Here is a 23,257-nt window from a genome sequence, read left to right as displayed (position 1 = left end):
TTCCCCTGCTGATAACTGAGATCATCTAGCATTCCAGACAAACACAGTTAATGGATGACTTATCCCTCACCCGGCAGCTGATTACAGGACCTCAGGAGACAGCAGGCAGCTTTGAGTGAGGTTATAGAAACAACACAGCATTTTATTTTCCTTTTAGTGTTATTGCAACTGTATTGAGCCCTGGAATGCTACAGCTGTATCAGTCTTGGCTCCCTACAGCATTGGCAAGCTTGTCGGTGGGGAGGCAGCACTGAGACACCTTTGCTCTTACCAAGACCTTAGTTATCCCTTTCTGTAATCTCTTCATAAACATTTGTGGGGCAGGCTAATGGGCAGTCATTTGTTTGAAACCATGCCCATAGAAAAAATCTGGCAAGTCTGATGATGATTTTTTATTTAAAATCCTGCTGAATTATGACTTTAAGCCTCTCTGAACCTAAAAAAATGTCAGTATACTGTGGAATCTACCTTAACATGGATAGAAAGATGCTAGCACCTGGTGGATTTTTTCTTAGATTGATTCCTATAATGGTCTGTTAAGAAATACGTGACCTGGTAACTGGTATTGCCATCAGCAGATAAAAATGAGGAGAGGGCTGATTCTTTTTTCTCATCAGATGCTTCTTCCCAAAGAAGATGAATACTCAGTGGCTGAGCAGCAGAGAGAAACTTGCTCTGCTAGGGTATTGCAGAGAAATCTTAAAACACTCATTTCAGAAGACACCGTTCTCTAAAAAGTAATTCAGTTACATCTCAGTAGATATCTGGCTTTTCAGAGAAGTTGTCACGTGATCTGATTCTTTCATGCAGCTTAGAGAATTAATTTCTTTTCTGAATTTAGCACACCCCTCTGCATCTTCTGAATATTGCATCATCCAGTCCGCAGTACGTGTCCTTTCTGTGAACTTCTAAGTAAGACTCACGTGTTCATATTGGGAGAGTGATATAAAAATACAAATTTTGTTCCTAATTTTTAATACTGTTTTTTCTCTTTCTAGTACTACAAGCTCAACTGCAAGCAGTTGTGATACAGAGTTTACAAAGGAGGATGAGCAGCGGTTGAAGGATTACATCCAACAGTTGAAAAATGACAGGGCAGCAGTGAAACTAACAATGCTGGAGCTGGAGAGTATCCACATTGATCCCCTTAGTTATGACGTTAAACCTCGTGGAGACAGCCAGAGGCTAGACCTGGAAAATGCAGTCTTGATGCAGGAACTTATGGCAATGAAGGTAATTTAATTATGTGCAACAGGCTAACTGTATTGCTGACAATGCCCCTGTGCTACAAAACAAGCTAAGAATGTCACACACAGGGGAGGCACTTACAGGGATTGCTGGGTAACAAGGGGTTACTTTGTTGAAGCGAACAATCAGGGCTGAAAATCCAGGAGTCAGAAAGTGACAGAAGGCAGTGCATTAGCAATGACGAGATATGGGTGTTTTGAATTAGGCGAAGACTTCATCCGTGGCTCTGAAGTTGGAATGTTCTCCTTGACAAACCAGATGCTCTCTCGAAGAGATACGGCAGTTGAATCGCTTGAGGGTGACCAAAAGCATGATACAGCACTTCCCAAGAGACTGTTCATTACTTCACTTACTTGTGTGCAAATGTGCATCTTAAATATTTGTGAACTGAAGCAAAACAAATTTCCTCCTTTTAATATTGCTGTGGGAGGAAGAATGGTCTGTCAGAAGCTATCATCCATAGTGCTTTACGCAGTCACAGCTCCAGAGCTGTTCTAGACAGCGTGTTGCGATTAGTAGCTCAGGTTGTATTGTAGCTGGAGCAAAGAGTGGAAGTTGTAATGACTAACAGGAACAGAGGTTTTAGGAGAAAACTCCAGTCCATTGAGCCTGCTTTGCATGCCCAGTCGTAAAGGTGGGATCTAGACAAACTGGTCTTTACTCACCAGGTACAAAACTTATAGCACTTTAAACCTGATTTCTGTATTGACTTTGTAAATTGAGATGTGAACTAAAACATAGCATCATATTAAAGGGAATGTAACCATGTGTCTGCATTTGGAAGTTGTCTGGTTTTGGTTCGGTTCAGGTAAGTCTAATTTTTGCTTGTTGGCAAGTCATATTTTAGTCAACTACTGGCAGGTGTGTCAGTTAGAGTGTCATCTGGGGCAGCAAATCCTGATAGCTTTATAAGTTTCTAAAGCTATAGATTTTTGTTTAGGTCTCTTAGTGCTGGCTTACTGGTGGCATAGTAATGACAATTATATTCTTAGTGGCACTGCCCTTCCATCTGCTGACAATATAGCTTTGCAATAGTACATGTGGTATGTGTACACTATTGTTACCTCTGTTTTTAAACCAGTTAGTAAGTGCAAACTGCAGAGCTATCCCTTGTGATTACTGCCCGTGCATTCCCCTAATGTGATGAGAACACCCACAGTTCCATATTAATTCTGGCACAGTTCTGAGTGCTGGTAATCCCTTAATTCTCTAAACAATCATCTAACTTGCTTTTGACATAAGGTGTCCACCCATAACTTTTGGCTGCACCTAGCACACTGGGTTTTCAATGCAGGAATTGTTTCCAGAAGAAGTCATCTTTCTTCTTGATTGTTTCAGTGCAGTGCATACTGGAATAGATGCACATCTTACACGTGTCTAGCTTCACCTTCAGTCCTTTCAGGCACAGAGAAAATGACAGTAGTGTTCATTGGTTATCATTTGCTGTAGTTTGTTGGAATTCACAACTGCAGAAAAACTCTAGATTTCTGAAAGGGATATGGTGAAAACTCAATCTCATCAAAACTTGAAAAGGAATTGTTAGTAAGTGCTCTGCTTCTACAGAAATTGAAAGCTCCCGCCTTTCTTCAGCATGTAAAGCATTACAAAAAGCATGGATGGAGTCAGAGCTACATTTTGCATGCTTTGGTCCCAAGAGGATGTGCGAACTTATTACCATCCATGGTTGTTGCTTAGGCCTGCATTACACCTTGCTCATCTCTGTGCCAAGCTAAATCTATGGGCAGGACTCACAAACAGGCTTTGTGACTTTCAGAGTGTAGTATTTTATCTATTATTTGGATCATGTAGTTTATACAGAATAGTATACGTTTGCTTTCTTCTTTAAGTTGAAGCAGATGTACCGATCTGTGCTTCATCATGTAGCATCTCTTTATCTGTTTCCTCTCTCCCGCATTCTTAGCAAAGATGATACAGCTTGATTGAGCTGCTCAAGGATTTGCTGTGTTGTTGAGTCTTATGACCTGCTGCTTTCTGCTTGAAACTTGCATTTGCTTAGCATCTCTGCTGCACCTTCTGTCAACTTTCATTTACAACTCACAGGAAAACTGATCACTGCATCAGTTATATTGTTTCTTGCATCTATGCTAATGAAATTCTGATAATACTTTTACACCATTTGTTCTTTATTACCAATGAAGCAGATCCACAAAAGGATGGGTTGGAGCTGGTGTTTGGAAGCCTCATATTTTGTTCTGTTCTTCTGTTGCCTTGTTTATTTTTTTAACTGATCCAGAGTCTAAGACCTAGTGGTCCACTAGTGCTTCTGCAAAATCCACATCTTCGCTTCAAGCAATAATTAACCATGTTTCCAAATATATTCCTGTATGTGGTTTGTCGTCATTCTGTGGGTCTTGTATTGAGGTCAGTTGTTTTTATGCCCCATTTAGCAAAAAGATTATTTCTGATGAGTGTAAATAATTCTTGGTCTGTAGTCTTTCTGCATTTCAAAGTACATATAACCTATTTAAGAAGACTCCACTTTCTACACAGATAATTTTCCTCTTTTGTGTACAAGTGGTGATTATTGCTTTGAGATTAGTCTACTCTTTGCTGAAAATGTTAAAAATACTTTTGTCCACCTTTGTTACAACATTTAGCACTCTTAGACACGTTTATAGTAAAGTACGCTTAACCAGAACACCACTTTTATCAACTCCAATACTTGTTTTTCTTCTGAAAGATTTCACCTTGTGTACAGTGATCCACTTGGCATCCCTGTTCATGAATTCCAGAACTTTTTGCCACATAAGGGTCCTCACAGTTTTATTAATTTGATGTGACTACATCCAACACAAATTTTAATTTGGAGGATGATGTGGTGTTGCTGATTATATTGAGTTGGGATGTTTCATTCTCATTCTAGTTTTCACCCAAATTCAAAACTGGAATATGACTACAAATACAAAATATACGTAATTCAGTGAATTAGTTCTGAAGTGAGTGATTTGTCACTTGAAGCTCATGAAGTTGTGTGGGTTACCCAAGTTGTCTTCAATCATCTGGAAGAGCAACAGCTGTCCACCTCCTCCTTCAGTGTTTCATTTTGTACGGGCCACTTTTGCTTCAGGTCCATGCTATGAAGAAGCTGCTACGTTAAATTACACAATAATTCACTAGCATCGTGTAATTAAAAACAAAGCAAAACAAAACAAAGCATGGTAGTAGATATGCAAAGGCTATACTGTCATTGAAATGAAACTTGGACATTATCTTAGAAAACATATTTTCGTAGAACAATTATTGTGTATGTAAAGGCTAATTATCTCTTTAAGTAAACTAGAGTTACTTAATTTTTTCCGCGTGGAATGTTACAAGTTGTCACCCTGTCTCACAGATTTTAAGTGTCAATACCAGAATCTTCAGGTGTAGTTTTAGTTTTAAATTTCAACCTTACCATTGCATCCAATTCTGTTCCTTTCAATTATTCCACTTTACCCTTTCTTTCTCTTTGCATCTCTTCTTCAAGGTCCCATTGCCTCGAGAGGAAAAAACTAACGGATGGGGGGGCATTTGGGGAGTTCGTATTTCTCTTGTGACAGGATACAAATTTGTGAACTCCCAGTGACTGTGCGATGATCTAAGCTTACTGTCTTCATAAAAGAAGTAATTAACCCACCATTGGTCCTCAGATTTGTTCTTAGCTATGTACAAACAAACATCCCGTTTTTAAGTAAAAGCTCAAGTGATGAATAAAATAAGTTCCATAGATCCACTGTTGCAGAGGTTAAATTTTCCTCCTTCTTTTAGAACACTGATGTCCCTTTTTTCTAGGCTAAATCTGCCTAGCTTCATCTTCTAGTCTTGGAAGATTGTGTCATGTCCCTCCCATGTAGATTGACTGTACCCCTCTGTCAAGAATATTTTCTCTTCACATAAGTGCCAAAATACTCTGCTTAAACTACTTCTCAGCATTCACTGAACAGGCTAAGTAGATTAATGGCTTTGAAAATAGAGGATTAAGAAGCTAAATGCATATGCCGTAAGTATACCAGACAATCCAGTTAAGTTGCTATAACTAAGTTGCCTCATCATTATTTACATTTTTACTGTTCACAAGGGAAATGAATGTTAATTTTGCCTAACATTTGAATTTCTGTAAACCACATAGAATGAAACAGATTGTGTTTCTAACTTTCAATCCACAAACAAGTAGATGAAAAACTGAATGATTTTAAAGCTCATAAAACCTTTCTAAGCCTGAGGGTTTTTAGGATGTCGATCTTATTTTTGCATGGATGGTATTTCTGAACAAGGCAGTGATTACCCTGGCTACAGTATGCTCTCTGTAACTGTACTATACATGTATGCACTGTCTACATTTAAACCAGACAATGAATTTCTTTTAGGAACACGTTTCCTTCTACAGAGAAAATCTGTATAGGTCTTGACATTGTTTATATAATCTTCCTTAAAAATAAATAAATAAATAAATAAAAAGTAGTGATTTGTTTTTAGGTTGGGCATCCAACAGGAAACTTCCCTCTTTCAGAGAAGTTACAAAGTGAACAAGTTTGTACTGAGCTGTGTTACTGCATGAAATCACCATTAACATGTGGGATGGACTAGAGCTTGCCATGACCTAATAATGAGAATGTGATTCTGACTTTTTTGTTGTTGTTATTTTGAGGGTCTTTTGTGTATTTGATGGTGTGGTTCGTTTATTTATTTATTTAATATAATCTGCATTAAGTTTTAGGGCTATTTCTCTAAAGGCTTTGTGGTGCTGGGTTTTTATGAGTTCAGAATAATCAGGCATTCCATGGAAGAAATGTTTCTGAAGAGTCCTTAAACACCAAGGGCCTTCTTACTCAGAAAGCTCTGAGTTTGCTGCAATTCATGGGAGGTTGGGAGCAAGTGCTGAAAGAAGGGTCACCTCACTCATGCCTTGTTCTTATGCTTTTTCCCAGTCACTGTCAGAGTAGATGTTAGAGCAGAAGACTCTCCCCACATAGCAGTTGTGTTATAATAACAAAAATATCAGAATGGTAGATCAATTGCACACAAGAACTAGCTTTCAGAATTGAGTTCCCTTTTATGAGGTACCAGTATCCATTTTCTGTGGATAATATTTATGGAAGAATAATAGAGAGTGCAGTTTTGTGACCGTCCAGTTGTATGTAGTTGGGATTCTGGCCATCTAGAGAAGGAATATTAAAAATAGATATCTGATGATGCCATACTCAGTTGCCCTTTTTCTACTTGTTAATTAACTTGTTCTACTGCAGAGGCTACTAGTGTGAGGCAGGAATACGTCATCTGTGTTTGATGTCCTAGTCCCTCAAACATATTCCATTGTAAGGAGATAAACCAACTCTAATTCTTATGTATCAATAAAAAAAAAATGGATTCTGTCATTTAGGGAGCTGTTTGATGAGCAGATCAGACACTCCTGTTCTTAGCCAGGATGAAGGGCGAGGTAGAAGTGCAAGCTAGAACAAAAGAAACTTCAGCAGCTGTGGCAACCCTCTCAGATCCCCAAAACTCTAATTCAGGCATCACGTTATATCTGAGACAGATGGAGGGATGACCTCAGGGTACTAACTCTTAAAACATAGTGGCCTTCTGACAAATAGGGCGTGCAGTCATAAAAAGGCTTCTGGATGCTGACAGTGTTCTTCATGGAAAGAACACTCAAGTAGTGGAAGAACGCTTTGTTTGATCTTACCTTCTTTGTATTTAGTCCCATGAAACATCATGCTGTTAATGTTTTTTCATCAGGAGGAGATGGCAGAGCTCAAGGCGCAGCTTTACCTACTGGAAAAAGAGAAGAAAGCATTGGAATTGAAACTGAGCACTCGAGAGGCCCAGGAACAGGCTTACCTTGTTCACATCGAGCACTTGAAGTCTGAAGTGGAAGAGCAAAAAGAGCAGAGAATGAGGTCTCTCAGCTCAACAAGCAGTGGAAGCAAGGACAAGCTGGGCAAGGTCAGGAGTCAAAATCAGTTTCTAAAATCAGCATAAACAAAATTGATTGTGTCCCCCACCTCTCTATAACAGTCTTTAAGCATGTTAATCATTCTGCTCTTCTGTCTGTATGTTCATGTCTTTTCTCTGTTCTCTGGTAGTTAGGTGTTTTTTTCCATCCTGTGACTTGTGAGAATTACTGCTAAGCCTGGGCTAAAATAAGGTTGTCATTCTGGGGAGGAGTACAACAAAGCCACTCTTGTCAAACTACGGTGGCTAAGCGTGTTATGTCTTGCCTGTTGCCACTCACTGGAAACAGATAGTGGAAGAGTCTAAATAAAACATGATTCTTTCCAAGCCTCAAACACGAAAAATTAGAGCACATTTCTGTGAAGCAGTTAGAGCATTGCAATGACAGTCTCTTTTGAAAATCAGTAATGATTCAAGACCTAAAACTTTTTTTCCCCTTAGTATAATAAAAAATAAACAGATTTCTGCATTTGCACTAATAATTTGCATGAAGAAATAGTGATATCTAGAAAAACTTTACTCTTGTTCTTCTAGTGCTTCTAAGTGTGCTTAAAAATAAAATCCAGAGGTAGTGTTTAACTGTGCCCTTACGTAACTGTTTCTGACAAAACATCATCTACATTTTTTGATTCAAGTGTGAGGTCAAAAGCAATGTGAGGCACCACCTTATGCACACTATAGCAAAATTTTGCAAATCAGTGAACTGTGGTGGTTTAGGAAACATTAGAACAATTTAGAACAATAGAACAGTGTTAATTTGCTAGTCCATTGCTTGCTATACTGATGTGCTGCTGTATTTTTGTGACACTGATGTTTATTTCACCTCCATTTCAAAAGTAGCTGCGTACATAGAGCTTTTTAAGAGTTTCTCCATTAAGATGGTAAGTGAATTCAATGGAGATGATCTTGCCTCACTTCTCAGGAATGCAGCGATGGCACCGCAACGCCGTTAACACTAGCTGAGCTGAGACCGTACAACGAGAGTGAACTGACTGCTGAACTCACAAACGCACTCAGGCGGTAAGCATCTTCCCTTACCAGAGACACGACTTGTTCTGTGGGTCTAGGGTGAGATTTCTAGTTCCAAGCCATACCCTCAAGTGTTTTTTAGGATTGATCTCAGATTTTTCCTGTGAGATAGAAAAGGATCAAAGTTCTTCTAATCTTCCCCTCTCTTTTGCTCATGTTCTTAACTTGATAAAAGTCCTTCCATGGTGCTCAGTTCCATTCCTCTTAAAGGTCTTTAAAATTCAGGTGAGCTTTATCCTTAAGAAACCCTTGAAATAACAGGAAGTTTGTTCCATATTCAGGCAAGAACATGGACACAAACCAGTGACATGACTTGCTTGAAGGCATGCAGAAAACCTTTAATAATGATGGAATTTGAATTCTGATCTTTGGCTAAGAAGGTTGTTTGCAGGTTAGAACTTGGGAAGGAGTTACAGGAGTGGGAATTAACAGTGATTTTGATGACTCAGATCCTGCATTTGCCTCCTGAGTATGTAAGGGGAGACACAATTTGATTACAAACAACATTGTTGGAAGAAACATTAGCTTTCTAATGAGAGAGAAAATTGATGTTTTGATGAACTGCTTTTATCAATAGCCAGGTTTTAGCCAAAGCTTTCAGCAGTTACACATTAACTAGGTGTTTGTTTGTGCAGCAGTTCTCACTGCACCAACTCTGGTAAACTTCATGACCAATACATTACTGTTTCGATTGTTGTTTCTAGTACTTCTTCCACCTTACGTAAGACATGGCTATGTAATGTCTAATCAGGTTATTGTATTTTGAACCTGCCCAAAGTGCTATCAATAATTTTGTCTGGGAAGAGTGTATTTTGCTTTTCTGTTTGCTCCCTCTCTGGTGGTAGAATATCCTGTCAGGCAGCCCTGGTGTTTCAGTCCTGAAGTGCTTTTTTTGTAGGTGCAACTTGCAGTGTGCCTTAGGGACACTTAAGCCTGAAAGGCATTACGTAAAAATGTAAGGATCATTACCACTGCAAAATCAATATATCTCATACCATTGGCTTAATAGTCTGGCAGTCACTGCATACTTAGTTTTCTTAATAGTCTGGCAGTCACTAAATACTTAGTTTGCTTGATGCAGGAGACAAAATTTTGTGGTTAAAATAATTAAAACTATCATTTTTGTGGGGGTGGATAAAAACCATCAACAAAGTTACTCGCATAAACATTATTCACAGCCATGGACTCCCCCACACTCCAGTCCAGTCCAGTGAGCAGTTCCACTGGCAGTTTCTATATTCACACAAACTGTAGCTTTTTCCTGGTCTTGTTATTTCTTCCTGGATTTTGAGAAGATGCCAGTGACCTTAGTAGAAACTCGAGTAAAGTCATGAAATGTGGTTTGCTGACAACACAGAGGAAAAAAAATTGCTTTATCTACTATGCCTTAAGTTGATTAGCATGGATTTCCAGCCAGGGGCCTAGCAAGTACAGTTTGTCAGGCAGAAATGGGGAAGAAAAATAATCGGATTAAACTGTACATAAATTTTGGAGTGAAGGCTCTCTGTGTAATGGAAATATGACTGTACTAAATGTGATTGCAACTGCCAGTGGGGCTCAAGCACAGTTTCCGTGAGCTGTATGGACAGGGTATTTTTCTCCCTAATCAGTGTGCCAGCCAAGACAGCCTGAATGCTTAGTCTCCTTATCCTGAAGACTTCTGTCTGGAAATGGGTAGAAAGTCTGTCTAGCACGTGGGAAAAACACAATGGAACTTGTTTAGCAACAGCTATGCTAAAAAATACCAGCAATTCCTAACTGTGGTACTGGGATAAATGGGAGCCTCAGATGCGATGAAATTTATACCCTCATGGATCCATGGAAGAGTTTTCAAAGTAATTGCAAGGTATTCTTCTGTGCTGCAACAACACAGAACAGCCTGAGGTGAGTGGAGTCTGTAAGGAGAAGTGGATTTAACTCTTCACCAGCTCCTCAGTGCCCTGCCTGCCTGCATGGGAAAACACGTGCTGACACTGCTTGTGAACCAGGAGGTCCCGGTGGCTCCCCTTGGACCTTCCCACCACCAAAGAACTCGGACCAGAATTAAAAATGAAAAAAATACTTTGCACAGCAACCGTGTTTTTGGGGGGTGGCAGGAGGAAGACGCAAAAGAAGTGAATCCTTGCACACTGAGCCTGCAGTCTAGAGGCAACATTTAAATGCAAATGTTTGGGAGTATTTCAGTGCTGGTTGTAATTAGTGGACGCAACCAGCCGTTGAGCCTATCTGCCGTTCCCGCAGGCAGCAGACACTGGTGCAGGGGACAGCCAGCAGCTGCAAGGTGACCAGACTCGGACTTGGTGATTCAAAAATCCATTTGCTTTTGATTCCCTCTCTCTGAGAGGGAATGTGATATCAATCAGCAGCCCTGCTTGCTGCCCCTCTCCCCATCCCATCCTCACAGAGACAAAAGCTCTGGCAGCTCCCCCCCACCGCTGCTTTCCCATTCTGTCCTTCTGTTGCTGCAGAGCTGTCAGGTTCTTCTGAGTTAATTGAAATAGAGTGAAACCCAAATAAAACAGCAGGATGCAGTTATGGTTTGGATTTTAGTGTAGTTGGGAAGCATTTGTACGGTCATAGTCTGCAAACAGCTTTGCAGCAGAACAGTTTTGTCTGCAGAAGTAGCCTATCTTCTCACTGCAGACGTGGACTTTCCCTTAAATCTGGAATGCAGCAACGTGTCTTGAAGCTCCCTGAGTTTCCACTGGTCCTGCCCATCAGCAGAAATTCAAGGCAGGAGCAATTCTTCATGTATTGTTTCATAGCATATTTGTTGTAGTAGGACTCGGGGTTTCCCGGAGCAGTGTTTAGCATTAAAACCCATCCTACAGGCTTCCCACAGAAATGGCTTTTGTAATCCATGACCGCCGTGGTGACGAGCAGAAATCCAAGTTACCTGCAAGTTCCCTATTGTACAAGTTACATCTGGGTGACCGAGGCAGTGGCATCGCAGGCTTGGGCCGCGAGTTTAGAGGCAGGATCTGTTCCAGCCAAGCGTAAATACTTTCTGCCAGTCTTTGGCAATTTTGTTTTTCCTCCTCTCCTTCCTTGGTGGAATGATGGAATGTGTCACTGGACGTGAAGCCTCTAAATACCATTCTCTTGAGCTTAACACATCCATAAACAGGCTTGTTGGCAGGAAATACTTTATTTTTGTGGAGAGCTGAATTGTATTCCCAGCAGCCTTATGGCCTGGCATTGACGCACAAGTGATGGTGCCAGAGGCCAGTTTTATGAGAGAGGATCTGGTCTGAGTGCCCCAAAGACAGGCGTGTTACACAGGCTCTGAGGGAGACCCTAAAACTGCATGTTCCTCGCTGGCGTGTTCGTCTCTGCTGCAGCAGGGGAAAGGAGCCCTGAGGATTACTTGTGTGAGCATTTAACTTAGTGGGCACATACTCGGTTGTAAATGCATTAGATACGGCAGGGAGGAGGCAATAAGAACATTTCCAGAAGGCAAATTGCTTTAGCAGGGCGATAACAATGGTGGGGCAACTATTTTTTTTTTCTTTTCCAAACTACGTTTGTTCATTTCGTGAAAAATGGCCAAGCTGGCAAGGCTGAAACTTCTCCCTCTCCCCAAGCCTTGGTAGGAATGCTGTAACTGTAGCCTCACATTGCATTGCCAGTTGCTGGTAGCTTTTCTTCCTGCACAGGGTTGTATTTTATGTACGTGTTCAAAGATTTTTAGGATATCTGGGCAGGAAGGGAGGTGACAGTCACGGCAGACAAGACACACTATAGCCAGCATGGCTGTTCAGACCCCAGCTGGGTGATCAGTGGGCACAAAGTGATGATCTCTGAGGGCTGTGCAAGGTCACACGAATTATCGCAGTCTCGATGTGTTTCAGTGTCTACCTTGCAAAAGGGTGACTTCCCATCTGGCAGCACAACAAGCAGTACATTTACCATCCCTGACGACTTCTGACCCAGAGAAGATGTTAAGTGATGCTGTTAATTGGAAAGTCACCATGCAGAGGGAAAGGGGGAGCCATCAGTAGGACTGGCAAACAGGTTTCTCTCTTCCCCTTCCTCCCCCCATAGAACTGTTGCACTGCCTCTCTGGAACTGGAAACCGCAGGTATTTCCAGTGGGACACAGAAAATTTGCCTTACTGCAGTGGCTTCTGTGTGCTCTACCGAGACACAGCGCTGCTCTGGCTCCTCATGTCCGTACAAAGACCCCAGCCCTGTGTTGCACCAACCTTCTCGTTTCGGGAGAGCAACCATTTCAACAGCAAGCCACGCCAAAGCTTGGCCGTGACTGTGTCCCGGTACGGCGCCTGTCAGAGTTTGCAGGGGCCACCCTCATTTTCATGGCAGCAGGATCCAGTGGTAGGTGGAAGCGTCTCTGAAATTTGGGCTCATCTTGACCATCAGCGAGTCCAGCTCTTGGAAGTGAAAAGAGGAACAGCTAAAACACATCCTATTGTAATAATGCAGATTGAAAACGACTCTTAACAATTGAGGCAGTAAAATCCTCTTTATTTTCCAAAGTACAGCGTGAGCCTTCAGTGGATAAAAGGGAAGGGATGGGGAGGTCTGTGGAGGAGCTACTGATAAGTTTCTCCAGTGCATCACCTGCTGCTTTTTTTAAATATATATGTATTTGCCTATTCCTAGGCTCTCACTGCACGCCCACTAAATGGGGAGATGCGGAACTGTGAAACGTTTGAAAGCCAGACACGGCATGGGTTGCAGTCACTGCAAATTTCAGGGATCTGTCTGCTTTATGACTGTGCAGCCTCCTGCTGTGGTTTCCCCTGGCTGCCTGAAGGGCTCAGGGGCCCGGCGTGCTGTGGAAATTCCCCCCGAGAGCCCCACTGGGAGGGCTCCTGCAAGAAGAGAAATGACTCACGGTGATACCAGAGACAGGCTGCGCCCCGGGTAGCTATTATTCCTGCGTGCATCACAGATAACTGTCATTTGTCTTTCTCTGTGTTATTGACATGGAATAAGTAGTTCTCCGTACCACTGAGTGGTTATCTCAGCTGCTGTGTGCTCCGATACCATTGTCGGGGAGCTCCAAATAGCTCCAGGCCTGGAAAGCCTCCAGGCTGGGCTGGCAGGGACGGCGGGGGGCTGGAGCGCGGCAGGCACACTGCTGCCTCCCCCAGGCCCGTCCTCGCTTTCTGCTGCTGCTCTGTTTTTTCCCAGGATCTCACCTCACCTGGTACCCGCTGGCTCCTGAGACCCAGTGTAAGCACCTGACAAAAAATAAAGCAAAAAAAAAGCCAGCAAAGCGTGTTTTAAAGCACCCACCGTCTGCTGCGTGCTCAGAGCAGGGTGCTTCTGCCCGGGCAGCAGGCAGCACGGGTGAGCTCGGGTCTGCAGGGCCCGGGGGTGAGGCAGGAAGGCACGGCATGTGGAGAGGGCAGTTTGAACACTCCTCTGGTGTCTGCACAGTGTTGTTCTGCTGCTTCCTAACAGCACCAAGAATGTGTTACATATTAGTTGCTTTCCTTAGCAGGCCAACACAAACCAAGAGGGAAGCATGCGTTCACATTGGCTTGAGGGCCCTGCATGCAAGTCTGACATCAGATGTTTAAACTAACATCTGAGGAAACCTAACTGCTGATGAAAGGAGAGGAATTTATCTGCGTTCCTTTCGAATGTCCAGTCGCGATCTCCTGAGAAAAGAGGAGCCGAATGCCTAGAAAAAACAATTACGTGTCACCCTGTCCAGCTGGAAAAGGCAGAGGGGGAAGGGAGGGAGCGGGCCGGCCCTTCAGAGCGGGCTCCTGGCCAGGGGCCCTGCAGAAGGTGCTCCCCTGCCAGGGGCTGGGGGCTGTGCTTGTCACTGTGCTTGTGCTTCTGTGGGGAAAGGCTGCTCCTAGGGGTGTTGAGAGGTAGGATCATCGGCCCCAAACGCCCCTGACTCCTCTGCCTTACCTCCTGACACAGGGAGAGCTTGTTATTCCTCTTCTGCGCCACATTTGGCAAGAGCTACAGGTGCTCCTGATGCCAGGGCAGAGGGGTGATAGCTGGTTCTTTCACCGGGAGGGGAGTTAGCTGGGTACACTCCAAGCCAAGGGCAGGAAAATCATCTTTCTGCATGCCAGGGGAGAGCAGCTTCCTGTTTGCAACATCGGGGAATTCTGGATGAGATGAGCAAGGGCAGGAAAATCTGCCTGGGAAGGTTTCTGGCATATAAAACCCGAACATGTCTCGAAAAGCCCAGACAGGAGGGAAAATACAGGGTACTCAGGATCTTGCTTACATTTCCCTGGTCCATACATGGTGTCATTGTATGGAGGCCAAACTGACAGAAATGTGCCCTGTGTTGTATAATTTCCTGCGTGGCTCTGGCAGGCTTCCACCTCCTGTGCAGCGGTAGCCTTGAAACCAGAGAAAATGCAAGGCCCTGTCAGCTCGCCTTTCTATTGAAACCAGCCTGAAACAAAAAGCCCTTGAAAACCATTTAACAACTGTCCACTGAATGTTTTGATTGTGAAAATGTAAAACAAAAGTCTTTGTTACCAGCATGTGGCACATTTACTCAGCATACTGGTTGTGGTGCATGTCAGAGTAGGCTCTAGGCCTCCGAAGACATTTATTCTGAGTTTTTCCTTGGAAGCTGTAGCCAGGGATTTCCCTCACTGACTTCTCGAGTGCCCTGCAGTGAAGTCCCAGTGCTGGGGGTGAAGGGACCAGTGCTGTCAGGTCACCAGCCTGTTGCCCCTGCTGGGAGCCCGAGGCCGTGCCTCCTGCTCCTCCGGGGCAGCAGCCCGGGGCAAGGGGAGCTGGTGAGAGAAAGCAGGGCTGATTCTGCAGGCCAGTTAACTTGTGAGTTGGGGGATCACACAGCAATAGTGTTCTCCTAAAAATATTTGCCTCTCCTTCTCTCCTCTCGTTCAAGTACAGCCAGGATCCATCCTCTTGTGCTCACAGCCCAGGGGCAGGAAAGCAGCGTGAGGTATGGGGTTGGCGTGCAGGCTGCTTCCCTGCCTTGCTCCCCAGCCTGGCAGGCACACCAAATGCAGCTCCTGCCCTGCTTCACAGGTCTGACACTGCCTCATCCTGGAAAGATGCTGCCTATGACTAAGGCTATTGTTTTAAAATATGCTGTTTTATTAAGCCTGTAGAGGCTGATTCTTCATATCCTACTGATTTACAATAGCAATCAGGACAGTGAAGTGGTGCTAGAAATCCCATGAAGACAGCTAACTGTAATGCGCTGAAGGAATACAAAAGAGCACCTCAGGATTCATTATCGCTAGCTTTTGCTGCCAGACTGGAGCATCAGCTCTAGAAAGACACAATTAAGGACAATTCTCTGTCCAAACAGAACTAATTAATGTTAGAAATGAAGAGTAGTGAGAAGAGTTGGCATTATGGGGCATGGATTTTTATGAAGGACAGGGCATTTGCAGACCCACTAGAGAGGTACAGCCCCGAGGTCTCTACTCTGCTACTAAAATAGAAGGCACAGCCCTCTGGGAAAAAACCTCAAGTGTTTATGCGAGTAATAGCCATTGAGCAGGTATATAGGCATCCCCATTTTCCAGGATAAAACAAATTATTTACTGCGCCTTTGCTGTTGCTGCTGTGTCTCTCTAGCGAGGTGATATTTCTGCTGTGAAATGACACTTTAAGTAAAAATATTTGGACAGTCGTGTTTTAAATCAGGAGCAGTAGGCATAGCAGTAAATCCCTATACCTTGTTTGTGCAAGATTTTGGGGCATTTCAGTGCGCGCAGCCAAGCTGCCTGTTGCCTTCCCTGAGAGCAAGGTGAGAGCACAGGCGAGCAGGTGCCCTTCCCACTGGCCTCGAGAGCAAGCAGCAGATCTGTCCGGGTCCTGCCGCTGCCCCTCAGGGGGCACGTGTGTCCCAGCGGGGTAGATCTGCCTGTGAGGCGCCCGGGTTTGAAGCTCTGCCCTCTGTCACTGTGTAGGTGGGTGGTTCAGACCCGGCCCCTGAACTAGCCCCATGAGCTGGGGCTGGCGGGTGGGGGTGCAGGAACAGGCAGGCTGCTCTCCTGCCTCTGTAAGGAGCAGCCGAACTTCACCATGTGTGAAAAGCTCCTCCAGGTCTTTCCATTGTGTCCCTTCTCCACGCAGCTTTTGTTACAGGAGGTTGTTGCGGACCCGAACTACAGCCAGCACACCGGGGCTCCGCGGGGCTGTTTCCCACGGGACTGCGCAGGGTGTTCTCACAGCTGCGCCTCGCACACATCATGTTGCATCGACTAACAACGATTTTAGTTTCCTTCTCTCCCCATCCAAGTACGTGCCTCCTGTTGCTGCACACACCAGGTCGCAGTGCAGGGCACAGAGCCCCCGGCTGTGAGTGCACCCAGTCCTGGTGTCACCGCGTGCCACACACTCGTGGGCTGGCAGCAGAGAGCTCTGCTGGGCCTGATCTCTGGTGTATCTTACGCCACAAGTGGAGGCTGCGTTTGTTTGGTTCCTGTTTTCGTTGCAGAGCGTAAATCTCCAGTGCAGACGGTGCTGATACCAGCTGAGATACAACGCAAAGACACGAAATTTGTACTCGCGGTGGGGGGCGGTGAGCTTCCAGCCCCCGAGGAACAAGACGGCGTCGTTTGAAAATTGCGTGTTCCTCCTGCGGGGCAGGGACGTGTCACGACTACCGATGGCTGCTCACCAACAAGGCCTCTCTTTAATTCGGGATATTTCCCCGGCTCCCCGTGTCAAAGCCGCTCTGTTGCTGTTGCGGGGGCGGCGGATCGCGGCTGGCGCCGAGCGCTGCAAGGCTGCCCCGGCACGGCCGCAGCCGGCACTGCGCTGCCCGGCTCCGGGGCTCCCCGCGGGGCCCAGCAGCCTCCGCTGTAGGGCTGCCTGCACCCTGAGGGCAAGTTTCAGAGAAAGGCTCCTTGGTCTCTGCACCAGCACCCAGGAGAAGAGGTGGGGAGGCCGCAGGTCTGTGCCAAAACACGTGTGGGCAGCCAGACCCCAGCTCTGTACCGGGGAGCTCCGCGGGAGGAAGCTCCTGCCTCATCCCACCTGCCCTGGGAAGCTTTTACAGCCAGCTCAAACCCCACGCGTCTGCACTGACCCCTCCCTAGGACTTCTGCGCTGTTCACATTTTCTTTTGCTAGTAGAGATAGGATATTTTATATTTTGCTTCCGTCTTGGCACGCTTCTTATAATTAGTTTCCAGTTAGTAATGTGTAGGCATTTTAAGTGATGGTAATTAATGATGTTGTATTGGTATTTTAAACATTGCTACTGTAGTTTATTTGAATGAGAGTAGCTGGTAGAAGAAGGTGCCTGTGCTCTTTGTTTTGTATTTCTTGTGCTTGCCCTTTTCTGTATATTCTCTCCTCTCTTGTTCTCATCTTTCTCTGTTTCCTACTGCCGTATGGACTGGACTTGCTGGATCCCAAAGAACCCAGTGATCTACTGTAATAGGGAGTGTCATTTAGATTTCTTGGGTAAATTGGAGATTGCAACTGAAATCAGTGGGATTGCTCCCCATCTGTAGTAGTTTCTAAATGAAAAGAGATTCAGTAAATTACATTTAAGGGTAATTCTTCTAATTTTTATTACAACTCCTATGCGATTACACCATGCTTGATTTCTCTTCATAGCTTCCTTTGTTACCTAATTCAAGACGTAGAAGGTGGCATGTTCCCGGCATGCTTAAATAAAACTCTCTTTGTGGTTGTTTGTTGGTGTGATTTGGTACATAGAGGGACATGATCCAACAGAGAAGCTTGTTTTCTCTGTTGTCTGCCGCACCTCTGAGCCTATATTCTAAAATGGTGAATTGTGTAAACTCAGTCTTTGGAGAAGTTTAACAGAAGAACTGCCTCCTGCATTGTCTAGGTAGTGTTAAAGAAAATATTTTCAGCCTGTGGGAAGGCTGAACAACATAGGAAGAAACTTGATTACCACCCATGCTTTTGTAAGCTGAAGTGTTATTTCTGTTTTGAAAGTAGTTTTCTCTCTCTTTTTCTCCTGATCCAGGGAGAAGAAACTGAAAGCTAGAGTGCAAGAGCTAGTGAGTGCTTTGGAGAGACTCACAAAGAGCAGTGAAATCAGACATCAGCAGTCTGCAGAATTCGTCAATGACCTGAAGAGGGCAAACAGGTAAAGGATCTGCCAGCAAATGGATGGACCATTGATTTTTTTTGCCATGTTCTCATAACATACTGTACTCTTCCCCCTGCCATAATGCCCAGTTTCTAGATGCTTGCATTCACACAAGTTGAATCCTAAAGGTTAGACGTGGGGGAGATAGAAGCGTCCCTTGTAGGATGCTGAAGACTACATAGCCAGAAGCAGAATGGGGAAAATAAATAGGTTAATCTTAACTGAGTTACTAGTAAATTTATTAATATTAAAACAAACAAAAAACTAAATTCTTCCATTTAGTCAGATATATGAATTTGTTATTTTGTTTAAATTTGCTTCTTTTTCTCTGGTTACGGCCTCCTTATTAATAAACTGGGTTCAATAGTCACACTTACACAGCTTAGTCAGCAGGTCTGGATGAACTGCAAATATGATGGACTGTACCTGCCTTTCTTGCAAGTCCACAGAGTAATTTTCATTAGTAAATTACGTTTAGTAGCGAAGGCCCTTGTGGTAAGGAAGAACACCCACCACACGCTTCCCTGCTGAATCAAGGTGGAGGCATACACGATACTTAGCAGCTGATAAATTAGCGCAAGATGCCACAGACATCATGTTAGTTTTTAAATGTGCCTGCTTACTCGGTGCTGTTTTTTTGTAAGTGGGTTCTGGCCACATGAGAATCCTTCTGTAAAGCATTACATGTTTAACGTGAAGCACACTGAGTCTCAGTGCTCTGCGCGGTCATCACAAGCACCCATTAGCCAGCACTTTGAACCATGTTTAAGGATGTTTTCAGTAACTGGGAAGAGTGTGTGCTTAACCAAAAATGGTACAGAGGTTAGCAGATCAAGACTGATCCAGATCTGGATCACTGAGGTTTGGATCAAGTGAGTTTTAAGGCTACATCAGTTTTAGGAAAAGGATCAGTATCAAATTCTGTAGTTCCCTGAAGGTGGCAGGGTGTTTATTGTTTTGTTTTGTTGTTTGTTTGTTTGTTTGTTGGTTTTTTTTTTAGGCTAGGTTAGGTTATGTTTTGTTTTGTTTTCAGTTGCTGTGAGCAAGCTTTTTTGAATGACCTTGTATTTGTTTCTAACAGCAACTTGGTAGCAGCTTATGAAAAAGCAAAGAAAAAGCATCAAAATAAGCTGAAGAAACTGGAATCGCAAATGATGGCCATGGTGGAGAGGCATGAAACGCAAGTAAGGATGCTGAAACAAAGAATAGCTTTACTAGAAGAAGAGAACTCAAGACCACACACCAATGAAACTTCACTTTAAGTGCATCTTTTTCAAAGATGCATAGTGCCATTACAAATTTCTTTCTTTTGGAGGCTGGCTTTTAGGTTGCTTGTATGCTAGAATACCTGACTGTCAACACAGTTTAGCACCATCTCTTAGATCTCAGCTGTCCAGCCAGGAGTTATGGGGATAATCTAAACATTAACTAAGGACTGTTTAATAATGTAAAATGGCAGTGCCTGAATTATCGTGCTATGATTATGTACATTGTCTGTCATTATGTCTATACTTATACATGTTCTTCTCCATTTTATGTCCTACGGATGACAGTGTCACGTAACAAAATGCTTCATGTTAATAGATTTTAGTTTGGGCAGGTCGGAGATAGTTTGAGTTTTGCTGACTCCCAAGTCCCTCCACACACAGCCGCATTTTGCATCCTCCAAACTCGCTGCTGTGGGCAAGGAGCCAGGCAGGCAGCTGCAGAGCATGGAGCCAGCAGGCCGGTTTGTTCTGGGCACCACGGCTCCAGTACTGTTGCTCCCAGTGCAGATCAGGTAGGAAAACTGCTGTTGATTTGGGGAGGGAAAACAAAACACAACTAATCAACTAATTGCATCTCTTCAAAGAATGGTACATTTCCTAGGAATCATCTGCGAGAGGTGTAGAGGCTCTAAGTTTTACCATGCCAGGTAGACCGTCTGTGCCAAGGGTGGTTAAATCACAGGCCATCTCCTGGTATTTATCTTGCATGGTGCTTGTGGTTATTTTGTGAAAATTGAGTTATCATGTCAGTGCATTATAGCCACAGTTTCTTTAAGAGGCTGGGCCATCTCTGTTACTTACAGAGCCTTTAGTACATCCTTCTACAATCACGAAGTAGAACGTCATCTTTTTACACTTGTGACCAAAAAAGGTACTTACTAGGAATGTACCTGTTTAGTACTGAATAAATATGCACGAAACTATAAATGTGTAGGTGTATGGATATACAGCCACAAGCAGAATGTGAATGATGTCTTCATGCAGCTTTGTAAGGTTAACTTTTGTTAGTTTTACTGTTGTTTTGTTTAAGTCACATCATGTTAATGTGTTATCAAAGTGAGTGAATGGAAAAATACTGGCCTATTATGGCAACGAATGTCAAGTGCGGCATGGGGATCAGGTTGGTTTCTCTAGGGAGCAGATGGAGACTGCCCTAGAACCTGTTTCACACAGACGTTAGTTCTTCTTGACTGAGTGCATAAAACGATTTCCATGTTTAAGTCTGGTTCTAGTTTAGCCGAACTGGAGTCCGTTAACTTTTAGCCTGTTGCTGTTACTCCTCTAGTTCGCATTTTTCAAGCTGTGTTCTCGCCAGTGAACCCGACTTGAGGAGCTGTCTATTGTTTTTGCTTTACCTGCTGAGTTGCATCTCAAGTTTTATTATAGTGTATTTAGAATTATGATAACGTCTCTCATTTAGTCCTACAATTTCTAGTACAAACAAAATATTTTTAGAGGATTTGAACTGGTTTTGTCTAGTAGAGGTTAAGGCCAGGCAGCCAAACAGTTGTGAGAATTTGTGTTAAGAATGCAGCATTGTTGTCAGCGGTTGGTTACAACTGGCCCTGAAGCAGTTTGTGTTCACGACTTCTGGATTTCATTGCTGACGTCTTATTTCACTTACTGACACGTAAGACCAGGAAATTCCGAAAGCATGTGGAAGGAAACTTCTATGCTGTTCTACTGTTGCTGCCGTTCTCTTCTTTCCTTAGGGTACTAACTATTTCATACTTTTCTAGAGTCTGACACATCAGCTACAAAGCCAGCATCATACGTGATTGATTGCAATAGCACATTAAAACAATGCTGATTTCAAAATTAAGTTGGTGGTGATGCCTTGGGGTTGATTTTGGTCAGTCTTTTTTGTCAAGTGAATTGTACTTAATTTATAATGCAAATGGAAATTTTTGAGACCCTACTGTTGAGGGAATAAATACATTGATTTCTTATTGTCACTCTGGTTTTGCTAAACGTCCGTGGTGTTTCTCTTCTTGGTCAACAAGTTTCTCACCAACAGGAACGTGAGTTTTTGCCATGTTTCAGCAGCTGACCACACTTGTTTCTGAAGAAGCGTTCTGAAGAGCAGTGGACCTGTTCCCGTGGCAGAAGTGCACTTACACTTCTGTCCTCTTGTATCTAAAGCACCCGTCTAACGTGAGGTCGTCTCACACTGTCACTGTGAAATGCCTGTCACTTACAACAGCTAGAAACTGCTCTTACACCGCCTTTCCCCAGGCTCCATTTTTTCCATTCTGTGGTACCTGAAGAAGCTGTTAAGTACACAGAACACGATAAAACTTAAAGCATTTGAACTGAAACCTCTCTTTATAGAAAAGGTGTGCACTAGGAAAGCATAAATGCCCCTCGGTTAGACGCATGGGAAGTTGCAGTGCCCCTCAGTGTCTTTCTAAGGCCTCATGATTTGCAGGTTCTGCACAACTGAATGCTGGTTCACTGCATTCTCCATGTACGTCCCACACCCACCGTGCTCCAAAAGTGTTCTAGAATAATTTACACATGATAACCACATGTAAGTCACTTTCCCTTTCTTCCCATAGGACTCCCAGAAAAAAAGGCCAGTGTCATTCAGCCCCAGCAGCAGCTGTTACTTGCCCAAACAAGTTACTCTGAGCAAAGAGCTACTCGCCCCACCCCTCCCTTTATTTGTTGGCATGCTGGAAAAGGCCAATAGGGAAGTGGCGGAAGCTCTGCTGGTGTGGTGGGAACTGATTCGTAACACCAGTGGCTGTAGTTCCAGTGTACTGGTGGAAATGTCACCAGTCCTGGGACTAAATACCAAAACCCAAATTCCTGTCACTGCCTGGCACCTGTTGGAAACACAAGTACACCAGCCTAGAGCCAGATGGGTGTGACCTGTACACCACTGGTACAAATCACAGCAACTTCACTCATTTAACTGTTGCAGAATAATCGTGCACAGCAAGGGAAATAGATTCTCTTGGCAAGACCCACCGAAGTTGTTCACTCAATTAATTCATCTTAGGGTGTCTTTTTTACTTTCTAAATTGCCAGAGTGCATGAAATTTTGTATTTCAGTGTGTTCAGTACTTTTCTTCTGATTGAACATATAAATCTTCACCAGCTTGAATGTACTGTTAGCTATTGCGAAGCACATGTGAGTAAGTTTGCATTAATGTCAGTATTGTTCTTCTGTTTCTATTAGGACTTTCTCATTTAATACTGTACCATACATTGTAATTTTAGATCCTTCTCACCCTTTTCAATTAGCTTTAAATGTGTTGCTGCTTTTTAGTCTCCTAGCCGCTGTAAAATAGCTATTTTGTGTTTATTTGATATAGAATTGTAAAAACTGCATTTATTTATACAGAGACATTTATAATACTTATTTTACAAATGTTCTTATATTCTGAATAAATTTCTAATGCTGTTTCTTTTCCTTGGGGGTTGCCTTACCGTACTGGGCCCCTTGCTGCTCAGGGGCTCCGGGAGGAGGTACCGCAGTCACCTTCCCTGAGAGAAGGCGACCGAGGGAGATGGTATGGCACGGCCAGCAGTGTTCCCACAATGGGGACGTGAAAAGTTTGAAAGAGCTCACTGGAGATCTGATCTTAGGGTACTTGCCAGGAGCTGCCTATGTCAAGGAACACTTTACAGAAATGGAAGGGCACAAATGAAACCTTTTAATGACAAATTAAATTATGTGAACCAAAAAATATG

General features: G+C 43.6%; 1 protein-coding gene across 7 annotated transcripts in view; it reads left to right on the top strand.

Annotated features, from left to right (window-relative positions):
• MCC (MCC regulator of WNT signaling pathway) overlaps positions 1–21,513 on the top strand; it is a 192,822-nt gene extending 171,309 nt beyond the window's left edge. For all 7 annotated transcript variants that reach the window (XM_068667631.1, XM_068667629.1, XM_068667630.1 and 4 more), the window contains 5 exons: positions 999–1,233; positions 6,988–7,194; positions 8,126–8,223; positions 18,165–18,287; positions 19,372–21,513. In XM_068667631.1, the coding sequence (XP_068523732.1) occupies positions 999–1,233; positions 6,988–7,194; positions 8,126–8,223; positions 18,165–18,287; positions 19,372–19,552 (844 nt within the window). In that variant the 3' untranslated portion in view covers positions 19,553–21,513. The remainder of the gene's footprint in view (positions 1–998; positions 1,234–6,987; positions 7,195–8,125; positions 8,224–18,164; positions 18,288–19,371) is intronic.
• Positions 21,514–23,257: the final 1,744 nt, after the last annotated feature.

The sequence above is a fragment of the Anas acuta genome, chromosome Z, assembly GCF_963932015.1.
Source record: "Anas acuta chromosome Z, bAnaAcu1.1, whole genome shotgun sequence".
NCBI classification, from domain to species: domain Eukaryota; kingdom Metazoa; phylum Chordata; class Aves; order Anseriformes; family Anatidae; genus Anas; species Anas acuta.
This window is presented reverse-complemented; position numbering and strand designations above follow the sequence as displayed.